We start from the raw sequence: 11,610 nt of genomic DNA, 5'->3' as shown, positions 1-11,610 counted from the left end.
TTTATAAAGCGGCTCTTTGAGGCAGCAGAGGAGAATGCGACCTGGGAAATGTAGTTTGAAATCAGCTATCTAACGTTTCGTTTCGAGGAACGCATTCAGAGCGAGAGACTACAACTCCCTCAAGCGCTATATCTGGCACGGGCGACTGCATTGTCAGTCTCAGGCGGAGCTAGAACTGTGCACGCCCAAGTAGCGCGATCACGAAGCATACGTGCTCGCGCACAGCGAAGATGAACTCAATTAACGACAAAGCACACAACAGAAAAAAATATTTGTGGATCTCTTCTGCCTTGAAACAATCCGGAAAATGTCATGTTGGCAACCTTTGCGTTTATATATCGGCACGGTCATGTAAATACGTTTACAGTTATGGTCCTTGGACGCTGTGTTCGTAGGGTAAGACGTTGAAATGAAACATCCTTGTCCTACTTATTTTGCATATTGTATAAATACATTAATACAATCTGAATCAACTTCATAAATATGCGGGAATGGTAGTTTTCTTCATTTTTAACAATCACCATCTTATTTATAAAGGGGGGTATGACGTCGATTTTTAATGTAGTACAGATGAGTATACGACGAGTATACCATATTCTTTTAATTTTTTGTTCAAGGTTTACGCGTCGGCGGTGCTGTTCTTGGTTGCAGATTTTGTCCTTACATAATGCGGAGGTGACCTGCAGGAATGTAGCTAATCGTCCAGAAATTGAATCAGTACTTTTCCACTGTGCGCGTGCCAGTGGCACCGGTGCACTTTCGTGGGGAACGAGATGCAGAGATTTCATCGTTTCTTAGCACCTCAATTTATTTAAGAGAAACTGTTATATAATACTACTCATGACGTTAATACAAAGATATGATGGACCATTCAGTAATCTACCATAATTATATAAGAGCCTTTCACATTTATAGTAGATTTTGCTTATGGTGTATTTGTAGGCTTAACACTTATTACCGGAAAGTATATAATTCTTATGTCAAAACAAATATTTGACTACATAACATTTGACCATATTTTATAGTCTTTCCAAGGATGACATCCTATGATCATGGAATGGGTCCTCTGGTGAGATTCAAGACACTATACATTGTTAATGGCACACTGTCCAAGAGCAAAGCATTACAGCTTTTCTTTACATAGCTTCACCATACTCAACTTTTCATTTCACTCAGTGTGGGAAAAACATCTTTCCACTGTCATTTGATCTCTTACTGACAGGACTGGGGGTTGTTCAACGAGAGACCAGCAAACATGAATTTTTTGAGTTTTATTTAATTAGACTTGGTCACAGAAATTTAATGTCTGCATTTGCAGAAACCACACCACTAAACTGAGGATTTACTAGAACAGTACAAAAAATTTTTGTTAGCTCAATGGATAGATGGTCAGATAGTAAGTCCATGTTTAAGGACTGCTCACTGCATTAACAGGCTGTTGCCAACAGCTGGAAACTATGAGAACTATGAATTGTTCCCTCTCAATGGCACCCCCCCCCCCCCCCCCCCCCCCCCTCAAGCACAGGGTAAAACACAATTCCTCCTTTGTGTTGTATACGAAAGGTAGCCTCCGGAGAATATTAGACAGTAAACCCTGTAACCCCCCCATGCCCTTCCAATGTGACCAAAAACCTTAAGCCTGTGTTCCCAAACTGGACAAACAGACATCACACACAGGACTTGGACCAGACTCTTTATTGTATGTACACAATGGCAAATCACACACGTGATGGGTACAGCATCTGAAAGAGAAAGCAGAAAGGTTAAGTGCATCCAGAGACTTCACAATGACCCGCTGCCATTACTGCAGAAGTGAAATAATTACCACTGCAATCCATCTTTTCCTGATGTATTCACCCATAATGAAACATTTTTACCAGAACACAATTTTTATCATCAGCAAGATATGTGGAACCACTGGGGACACATTTCAGCATTACACAAGTGTGTATCACAGTGTTCTTCAGCATAACGCTGAAAAAAGCGCAACTCAAAAATACGTGTACATTACTTTCCTATGGCTTGTTAAAGATAAATTGGAAAGAATCTTGAAAAACTAGACTGTAATTACTGCAGACAGAGACTCACTGCCATAAAATATGGTTCAAGTAGGACACCAGGACTCTACATTCAGATGTTAATCATCAATGTTTAAGTACAGACAACTGTCTGGTCTGCATACTGTTGTGATTGGCACAGCTGGTGCTGTTCTATTTATATGCAGTTTATTTTATTGTAACAGAAGGCATTTTATGTGCACAGCATTGAGTCCAAGACAAATTTCCCTAAGGGGACAATAAGGTATATCGTATTGTATGTGAGGGGAAAAAGTAAAAGGACTCTGGAGCAGTCCATGTCAACACCTAAATTACTGAGAGGCAACAAATATCAGAACCCTTAGTGATGGGGGCAGAGACAACAAGAATGTCAGTCTTACATATTCTTGCTGAGGAATATGCATATTCAACTTGAGAGAGCCCTAAATCAAAGTGTTTATGGCCCTGCAAACTAAGCCAAACACTGGGATCTCCAACTCATCTGTGAGGGGGCCTGTGAACACAGTCTTAATCCAGTGCCACAACTGTGCAATTAAATTTTTCACACCCACACCAGGTTCACAAACTATATGCACTCTAGTGTCTGACTGATTTCCCCTGAAAATAGCCTATTCTCAGGATAAGAGATGATGGAGACACAGAAGTATTTCAACTGATGGACACTGGTCAAACTGTATAAAAGCAGTTTCCTCACATACTTATACAAGGATGATGTAAATGCTTTTTAAGGCCCCTCCTGTTTGCCACACTGTAACCAACTGTTAAAACAGGGTGGGAGAGTTCTGGAACAGAGACAGTGGAAGATGCAGATGAGCTGGAGGAAGAAGGATGGAGATACTCACCACTCGAACCCTGTGCCCTATGGCCTTGGCAGGCAGGTTGCTGCTGAACTTGGCACGCACCATCCCGCTGTTGCCATGGGCACGTGTGACTTTGCCCCAGATGACTCTTGTCTTGTTTGGTTTGCCACCAGGAGTCACTGTATTTCTAGAGAGACGACATGTACAATCAACTCTACTGGTCAGAAAAACTGGGCTAACCAAACTGCCACCAAACCTTACTGGCCTTTTCACAGTAATAAATCACAGGTACACAGATGTAAAGTCTACATGCTTATTCTCACAGTTTTGACATTTTGTTTTAATTTCTGAACACCTATGGTCCCTTGAACTTCTGCTTTCCTGAATTATCAGGTTATGTTAATGTCCAGTTTTGATTTTTTTATTCAGTTAAAGTGAAATAACTTGGGTATATAACTCTTCATTGCACTGAGCAGCACCCTGCTATGCACTGATTAAGTGGGAGAATAAAGGAGAAACACAAGGTAAAAATCTATCTTGAGATGAAAACTGGATCAAAAAGAGAAAAAAAAGAAAACTTTGCACTAATGGGAACACAGGCTGAGACTCACTTCTTTGCTTTGTAGACATAGGCGCAGCGCTTGCCCAGGTAGAACTCGGTCTCCTCGCGAGTGTACACACCCTCCACCTTCAGCAGGGCAGTGTGTTCACGCTGGTTCCTCAGACCACGCTTGTAGCCCGTGAAGATGGCCTTGCTCCACAGTCTTGAAACACAGACCGAAACATCCTTCACCACTGGTTTGTTATCAGAACTCCAAGTGTCAGTTTAAGAACACTGATCACACCGATACTGCACACATGTGTTCTTGATTATCACAAGGCCACACACTACATGAGCCCCTAACCGAAATAAACGACCACAGCTGTAGTTAACATTTTATAATACTTTAAAACAAGCACTTTGAATCATACATCTTGCACAACGTGTTGAGACAAGTAGCAAGCGACCCGTCAGAATGAGATGAAATATTTACTCTCAAAAAGGTTGACAATTATAGCGATTAAACTGTTACAGTGGACCGTATGTACTCACCTTCCAGGCATTGTGATCGTCTAATGTCCAGGCTCAGAAAAACCTGTCGTTAAAAGATGAAAGAGGACAGTGTTAGCTCGCCGGCTACCTGGCACCCTGTAACATCCGATTCTTAAGACTGTAGTATGTACGTCTTGGCTAGCGTGTAGCATACACAATTACCCATCTCAAAAGACTGCATTATCTGATAGTAACAGGATAGTTTTGTTGTAGCCGACTGTATCATTTATAACTACAGTTAGTAAAATGCTGACTTCGTCCGCAAGTCAAAAATTTAAATGAGTTATCCAGTATTAGTTGGAGAGGCTAGCACGATAGCTAGCCAGCTACATCGAACACCCACGGGAGCAGTTCGATTATTATTAATACTACGACCTAGTAATACTAGAGATTAAAAGCGAGTATTTCAAAACTTATTTTATTAGTTGTCGTATCAGGACAGCCGTCTTGTTTGTAATGAATTACATTCCACGTTGAATTGCTTAAAGTCGAGGAAACCCCAGTCTTCGCTGCAGTTCACAGCTAGGCTAAGACCCGCACCCAAAATCCGCTAAATATCTTGTCCATCCGAGTCTCACGGACACATTCAGCTGAGTGTACACAAATGTGGGAATGATTAGTCTATGTGAAGAAGTGAATTGTAACCCGAAATCATTAATATAACTGTAAAATATCAATAATAAAGTTCGCTGTTTTAGCTCCCTCACCTGTATAGTTGACAAAGATGGAGGAAAAGGAAGTCGTAGAGGAATGCTGGGAAATTAACTCTGTCGGTGTCCAAAATAGTGCCTGTCTAAAATACACTTTTAGTTGCAAATTTTACATGTAAAAAATTATTCCATGGGCCACTCTCTTGCCAAATCAAATATTCTGTTTATTGTTTCTGGATATATAATTTTTTTAAGTAATGGCTGCTGGTTGGTTTAAATCGTAAAACATTTTTTTTTCATCAGCAAACTACAAGAACATTCAGATAAACAATGCTCTATTTAGCTGAACTATTTTAGGTTATCCCTGGAATAACAACATATTTTGCAGAATGGAAGACATACTGCATTTCACCTCATCACTGTTGCTATGGTCACATATACAAAGCCTCAGTCAATACACTTTCGTGTCCTCTGAGAACGTAAGTTGGAACATCTATTGCTGGATATATTTGGCTTTTTTTCAGTTTGTTGATCAGGCGTTATTGTGAGATTGTTATCATGATTCTCAGAGCAATCCCTGTTATACCAACAGCTCGCGCTTGTGCATAGTGCAGGTGCATAGTTCATGCTGCAATACACCAACACGAGCTGTGCAGTACAGCAGCATGAGCAGTCAGGGGCATAAACATCTTTATGTCTATTAATCATCCTATCTAAATGACATTCGATGAAGTAGTGGTTATGATACTATGGCTAGTAGTGCTTAGAGATGAGGAAAGCCAACTGCACAGTAACAATTTGACAGTAATATTAATGTGCAGTGTTCAGCTGGGTTAACAGCATCATGTTATGAAGTGATTACTATAACGTGATCAGCAGTGTTCAGCAGTGCGCATGGTGCTACATTCAACAGTGTCTCCCGTTCTGTGATCAGCAGAGTGTTGGTGCTGTGTTCAACAGTGTTTACCATGCTATGCTTTGTTTAGCAAAATGTACGGCTTCCTAATGATCAGCGTTAATATGCTTCCTTTAGCAGAATGACGGCACAGTGGTCACGGGTGGAGCTGATCAGACTGGTCACGGTGCTGCAGGACTGTGAAGACCAGCTGGCAGTGCTGGGACACATCATGCCTGACAGGTTAAAGGAACATCTTGAGGCAGACAGGGTATTACAGCACCCCCGACCCCCCCCCCCCCCCCCCCCCCCAATTCCTGGGGTCTGGATGTTTTTGTGCATACATATGTCTGTGTGTGTTTGCTTGTATTTGTGCTTTGCTGTTTCTTTCACAATGTCTGTGTGTTTCTTTGTCATACAGCATAGACCTGAGATTCTGTATGTTTCTTTGTCCAGTACAAAATGCGCTATTGCAAATATCTTTTGTCAAGCATTTAGGTCACTAGACTGCTGGCCTCACAAGGCCTCATAATATTTTATCAACTTTAAGAGCTGCATTAAGAGCAGACCCTATGGCCACGCAGTGCATCCTCAGTATTTGCCCCAGATTGCTGAAATAGCCTGTGAGATCTCTCTGTACCCCTGGAGACAATTACATTTGCTTTGAAATGAGCTAATTTTATAGTTGATTTTTAAACCTTCAAATGAATAGTAATTGGATAAAACAGAATGGTATTTTAGAATGTAGATGCTGTACTGAGGGAAAACTCTTTACATGTTGTGTGAGCTGTATTGTCGAAACATTTATCTTACAAGGCAAGCATATTCAGTTGTTTGTCCCTTTTAGGATTAAGGATAAGATCGTGAAGTTAGGGTCTAGTTTTCTATGTTTCCTTGTTGTACGTGTTTACAGTCATTTATTCCCATTACTTTGATATTGGTAGGACTCTTACAACAGTTCAGAATCTAAGTAAGGATGAATTCAAAGCTGAAGACTCTTACCTAGGGGTATTATTTTCTTTTGGACAGCTAAGGTGATTGTCTTTGTCTCCCTGTGTCTTCCCTTGTTGAACTGCATCATACTGTACATTTTTCTATAATGTCTCTGTTAACTTGGATCTGTGTCTTTTCTCTTATGTCTCAGTAAGCTGGAGCTGGCTGGGCTTTGTGCAGTTCCCTTTTAGTGTGGCTTGAAGGGGTGTATGAAGCCGGCCTAAAGATGCATTATTCTGTGGAGTAAAAGGAGTTTGTGTCTGTTTGGCTGTGTGTGTTCGAGGTTGTATCAGTGGACAAGATTCTTAAGCAGCACAGTGGAGCAGTGAAGAGTCCAGTGGCAGTACAGCAGTATCAGGTGGAGGGGGCAGAGTTGGCAGAGGCCACACAGGAGCTGAGGGCACAAGGGGAGTTGAGTTCAAAGCTGGAGACTAAACCCCTGTCACCTGACATCCTGACCTATGCGGAGCTTGACAGGTTGGTTTCATGCTTGTGGACGCCCAGCAGTCTTCCCCAATCACACACACTGGGGATCCAAACCACCCTTCAGTGGGCAGTAAATATCATATGATGTGAACTATTTGCATTCTAGGAGGGCGGCTTCATTTAGCGTGTCCAAATATCTATGTAGAAAAAGGACAGATTGTATACTTTTTCTCTTATTGGCCCAGGCACTTTGTAGCTCAAGTGATCACTACCTTACGAAAGGAGCTGCAGGAGACTGGAATGTTCCACAGCCTGCTACAGGCCTTGACACAGGAAAGAAAGAGAAAGGCCCACATCCGTGACTTCATCGCAAGGTAAGACACCTACTCTTACAGGATGCACCGAAGTTCTACACATTGGAAAACCTTTCAAATAATTCTTCACATTAAAATCAACGGTCAGTCACTTGCAAACTGTAATGGATACTGCTTTGAATCTAGAATGCCCATGCTGTGTGGGTGAATACATTTGTGTCTTGCTGAAGCCATACTGCAGAATTTCCCAAACCCAATCATAGGACTCCTGTGCATGCTTGTTTTCTCACTGAAATTGCAATTATTTTAATGAGCTACTCATTAACCTTTAGCCTGAATTAGGTATTCACAATGAATATATCATTTAAAATCATATTTGCTTGAGGGCTGGATGAGCAATCAGGTAAGTCCCCTCATAACAAATACATACAATTGTATTGTAGAATTGTACAGTGCATTCATTCCAATTCAAATCGACTCAGAAAGAAATCTCAGTCCTGTGATTCTACATCTGAGAGAGGAGTGTTCTCTCTATAGAAGTGTTCTTGTGGAGGAATTCAATAACTTTACTGACAATCACTGCATCCTGACATCGGTGAAAGGTCATGACTCCTTGATTTTCACTGCAGGGAAGAGGAGGGTCGACACAGGATCAAGGCTCTGCAGAAACAGCTTATGGATATCCGCAAGACAAAATTAGTGGAGCTGCAGGTGACAAAGGGCAACATCATATACACACCATACTGACTACCGAAACCCTGTGGCTTGCTTTCTCAGGCTGTTTGTTTGAACACTCTTGGGGTTTTGGGTTTGCATATAAAACCCTAATACAGCAAGACTGCAGCTCCCTTAACATGTAACTGTAACTTTGCTCAACATAGCCTTCCTCTACAACTGAAATACAGTGGCACAGTGATACTGCTTCCAAACAAAACCATACTTGCTAGTTTTTCTCTGAAAATTTAGCTACCAGGTATGGCACAGACACAAGCCTCTGTTCAGTGAAACTCTTAAACACCCCTCAACCCCCCTGCAGCGGCGCGATGAGATGACAGCCCACCTAAAGGACCAGCTGCAGATGATGAAGGCTAGGAGGACTCTGGAGAAGAAGTATGTGACCAGCAGCTCTGAGCTACAGGTGTACCAGGGGCAAAAGCTCAACTCCCAGCAGGAAAAGCAGCTGGAGGATGTGATCAAGGTGTGTGTGTGTGCATACATGCATATGTGACAGTTTGTGTATTTGCCTGCTTTCCTGTCAGAATGAATTAGTGCTGGAACCTCTTCAGTTGTGCAGTCTGCAGGGTTTTGCTGAGAACTCCAAATAACTGTTACTTTGCTCAATTACCTTGAGGGTACAGCCACCACTTTATTCATTTACATAATCAAGGACTTATAGGAAATAAACACTAGAGGAGTTTGTGTCATAACATGGTCCTAGCTGACCCTGATTGGGTGGCAGTGTAGCATAGTGGTTAAGGAGCAGCACTCGTAACTGAAAGGTTGCCGGTTTGATCCCTGCTGGGACATTGCTGCTGTACCCTTGGGCAAGGTACTCAACCCACAATTGCCTCAGTAAATATCTAGCTGTATAAATGGATAATATTGTAAATACCTGTAACCTGTGTAAGTGTAAGTCGCTCTGGATAAGAGCATCTGCTAAATGCCAACAATGTAATGTATTATATATACATAATATATATATGGAATACATATACATTATATATAATATATGGAATCTGGCCTCAGTGCTGACCCTGGATTTTTTTCTCCCAGAAAAATGGTTAGGGTTAGGATAAGTGTTTTGATGACTAACACTGAATCTATTTTTGGGAGCTGAAAGTAGCTACACAGCATCTATCTCACACTCATGCCTGGCTGGCATTGCTGTAGCATTGCTCAAATTGCTACTGATTTCTGATCAGTGCTAGGTAAGAGCTCATTGTATGTCAGGTAAAGGTTTCTTCCCTGTGTTGCTGCCCACAGGAACTGAGGGAAAAGATAGAGGAGGAGAGTCATGTCCATACAGAGCTGGTGAAATTCCTAAAGGAGGACCAGATAGTAAGTACAACAGGATGAAAGCAGAGGTCATAGGTGACTGGCTGAATGTAAAAGTGTTCGCTGAGATGGCAGTGGAATATAATTTGCTGAGATTTTGTGTGATGGATAGTGACTGTGTAAGAACTTTTCACTGATGTGCTCAAGTTAGATGCCCAAACATTCTATTACCAAAATCCTCCAGTAATTTCAGTCTTGAGTGACTCAACACATCTGATTTTCACAGACCAGCAGCATCTCCTGGAGTTTTGGCTGAATTACCATACTTTGGGACAGTTTACTCATGTGGGGTTTAAGATGGAAGTAAATTCATAATCTGTGTCACAGAGCCCTGGATCAGATGTGTAACACATTGAAATCCTGATAACCTCTAGTTGATTGGCACTGATTAGATGAAATTACCTAAAGTATTGAAATTAGACAATGGTGTGTACCAGGCAAATGTATAATGTAGTATAAACAATGTTCTGTTCGTTTTATGTTCAGTTAATTTTCCGTGTATGTGTCTTTTAACCCCCCTATCAACCCCCATAGTTTTACAGAGTTGTAATGTGTGAGACTACAAGGACTCCCAGAATGATGAAATAAATCAAACTGAGTTCAGTGTGAACAGTAGGTAGGAATGACTCGATCTGCCTAATAGTCCCTTGAGGAGACACTGGAGATGTGGATGGAGTGTTACGAGAGGGACACAGAGAACAAACAACAGGAACTCAGCACTCTGAAGACCAACAGAGCCAACAACCTGGCAAGGTTGCAGGAGCTGGCAAAGAAGGTGAGAAAACACACACAATATTGAAGGGAGATCTGAAAAAGCAGCACACACAAAACTCTCTCTTGCACCCACAAACACACACACAAGTGATCACCCAGATCCACACAGTTGTCAGACACATACTGCAGAGCTCAGAACAGCACATGCATATTTTATAGAATCGAAGACATACTGCATTGCACTTCTTCACTGCTGGTATGGTCACATACACAAAGCCTCAGTCAATAAACTGAGAACAGTGCTTTAGATGGGGACACAGGTCTTTAGTGTGTGGTTGTGAGCCCATTCTTGGTCTTACTACACACATACTGTCATAGGGTATCATAGTATCTTCACTCATTCACATTTATGCTATATAGACTTTGTAAGTTGACAGTGAATGGGATGGGCCACCCATATGATTTAAGGATCAGTGAACATGCCATGAATTTGTGGAGCATGACATACTGAAGTTAGTGCACATGTCCGTGCAGCAGCTGTGCTGCAGCAGTCAGGGCTTACGATGCAGCTGAACAGCGACTCCGAGCATGTGCACAGGAGCTGTTCAGTGATGCTGCTGTGCCATCCAGTACAGGGAGAGTGAGCAGGTGGTGATCGAGGACAGGCTGGAGAAGGAGAATCTGCGGAGACAGCGGGAGAAGGAGGAAACGGAATGGGCTTCTGCTGTCAAGGTGTGTCTGTGTGCTCACGGAGCAGTCCCCCCTGGGCATTACCCTTTCCAGATATTAACCCCCTATGCTCATGGGGTAATTATACCCAGAGTACTCTAGCTACCCCCCTGTTTCTCTAGAAATGTGTTGCCTCAAACTTCGATGGATAAAGGTGTCCTGTCTTGACCTTCTCTCAAAGCTCCAGTCCTGGTGGCGTGGGACCATGGTGCGGCGGGGGTTGGGCCCCTACAAGAAGGGCAAGAAACCCAAAACCAAGGAGAGCAAGAAGGGCAAGAAGAAGAAGAAGTGACAGAACCACATTTTTTCCATTAAGCAATCTCTGCATCGTCCTTCAGTGCATCCTGTTATGTTTGAATAAATGATAAAATCACATTAAAATGACAAATAGGCCATTATATTACTACAGATATATTAAAGATCAGAAAACAACAAAACAATACAGACCAGCTGTATTAAACACAGACATTTCCTTGATTTATAAAGGACAGAACATCAGCGTAGAGGTTGTGACTGTGCAAGCAAACCTAAAAGAAACACACAGACAGAGGTGGGGAAACTTTTATTATTAATGCATTTGAAGAAAAAAAACAAAAAACAAAAACATCAAATATTCATTCCAGAATGTTCTTTTGTCTTTTTTTCTCCTCGATTATTAAACTCAATACCAACTGTGCCTGCTGGGGTGTTTGTTCACAAAAAGCAGTAAAGTAAAAAGAAGAAACTAAAACTGAACAGGGAGAGAATGTGGCTGTCGGAGAGGACTGTATGGGAACGAAGTCCTTAATAGTAATAGGAAGCACTACATACATGTAAACGTGTGGAATGTATTTATTTACTGTACAGGGTCATGCAGGGAACAACCCTGCTGTAGTGTCACATGA

General features: G+C 41.9%; 2 protein-coding genes across 3 annotated transcripts; one reads left to right on the top strand and one right to left on the bottom strand.

Moving 5' to 3' along the window:
• Positions 1–1,679: 1,679 nt before the first annotated feature.
• rpl35a (ribosomal protein L35a) lies at positions 1,680–4,703 on the bottom strand. The gene is made up of 5 exons (XM_036537133.1): positions 4,658–4,703; positions 3,951–3,993; positions 3,469–3,621; positions 2,900–3,044; positions 1,680–1,742 (listed from the first exon to the last, which is right to left on the bottom strand). The coding sequence occupies exons 2-5, from the start codon at positions 3,959–3,961 to the stop codon at positions 1,719–1,721; spliced, it is 333 nt and encodes a 110-aa protein (XP_036393026.1). The 5' UTR covers positions 3,962–3,993; positions 4,658–4,703; the 3' UTR covers positions 1,680–1,718.
• A 324-nt stretch (positions 4,704–5,027) lies between these two features.
• Positions 5,028–11,318, top strand: LOC118782742 (dynein regulatory complex protein 9-like). Of its 2 annotated transcripts, XM_036536276.1 has the most exons (10): positions 5,028–5,079; positions 5,634–5,766; positions 6,772–6,965; positions 7,160–7,288; positions 7,858–7,939; positions 8,265–8,426; positions 9,212–9,286; positions 9,927–10,058; positions 10,628–10,729; positions 10,908–11,318. In XM_036536276.1, exons 2-10 carry the CDS (start codon positions 5,638–5,640, stop codon positions 11,016–11,018), a joined length of 1,116 nt encoding a protein of 371 aa, XP_036392169.1. In that variant the 5' UTR covers positions 5,028–5,079; positions 5,634–5,637; the 3' UTR covers positions 11,019–11,318. The 2 variants fall into 2 exon arrangements, with proteins under 2 accessions (XP_036392169.1, XP_036392170.1); XM_036536277.1 differs by lacking the exon at positions 10,908–11,318 and having other exon boundaries at positions 10,633–10,715.
• The last annotated feature ends 292 nt before the right edge of the window (positions 11,319–11,610 follow it).

Source organism: Megalops cyprinoides, chromosome 9 (genome assembly GCF_013368585.1).
Source record: "Megalops cyprinoides isolate fMegCyp1 chromosome 9, fMegCyp1.pri, whole genome shotgun sequence".
Taxonomy (NCBI): Eukaryota; Metazoa; Chordata; class Actinopteri; order Elopiformes; family Megalopidae; genus Megalops; species Megalops cyprinoides.
The sequence above is the reverse complement of the archived record's forward strand: the minus strand, read 5'-3'. Positions and strand labels throughout refer to the sequence as shown.

What these genes read in the sequence shown, in the direction of transcription:
- LOC118782742 (XM_036536276.1), top strand. Translation starts at nt 5,638, where the DNA reads ATGACGGCACAGTGGTCACGGGTGGAGCTGATCAGACTGGTCACGGTG. An exon ending in CAAAATTAGTGGAGCTGCAG is followed by an intron (nt 7,940 to 8,264) that starts GTGACAAAGGGC and finishes ACCCCCCTGCAG; the next exon opens with CGGCGCGATGAGATGACAGC. An exon ending in AGCTGGAGGATGTGATCAAG is followed by an intron (nt 8,427 to 9,211) that starts GTGTGTGTGTGT and finishes TGCTGCCCACAG; the next exon opens with GAACTGAGGGAAAAGATAGA.
- rpl35a (XM_036537133.1), bottom strand. An exon ending in TATGTCTACAAAGCAAAGAA is followed by an intron (nt 3,045 to 3,468) that starts GTGAGTCTCAGC and finishes TCGTCTCTCTAG; the next exon opens with AAATACAGTGACTCCTGGTG. An exon ending in TAGGGCACAGGGTTCGAGTG is followed by an intron (nt 1,743 to 2,899) that starts GTGAGTATCTCC and finishes TTTCTCTTTCAG; the next exon opens with ATGCTGTACCCATCACGTGT.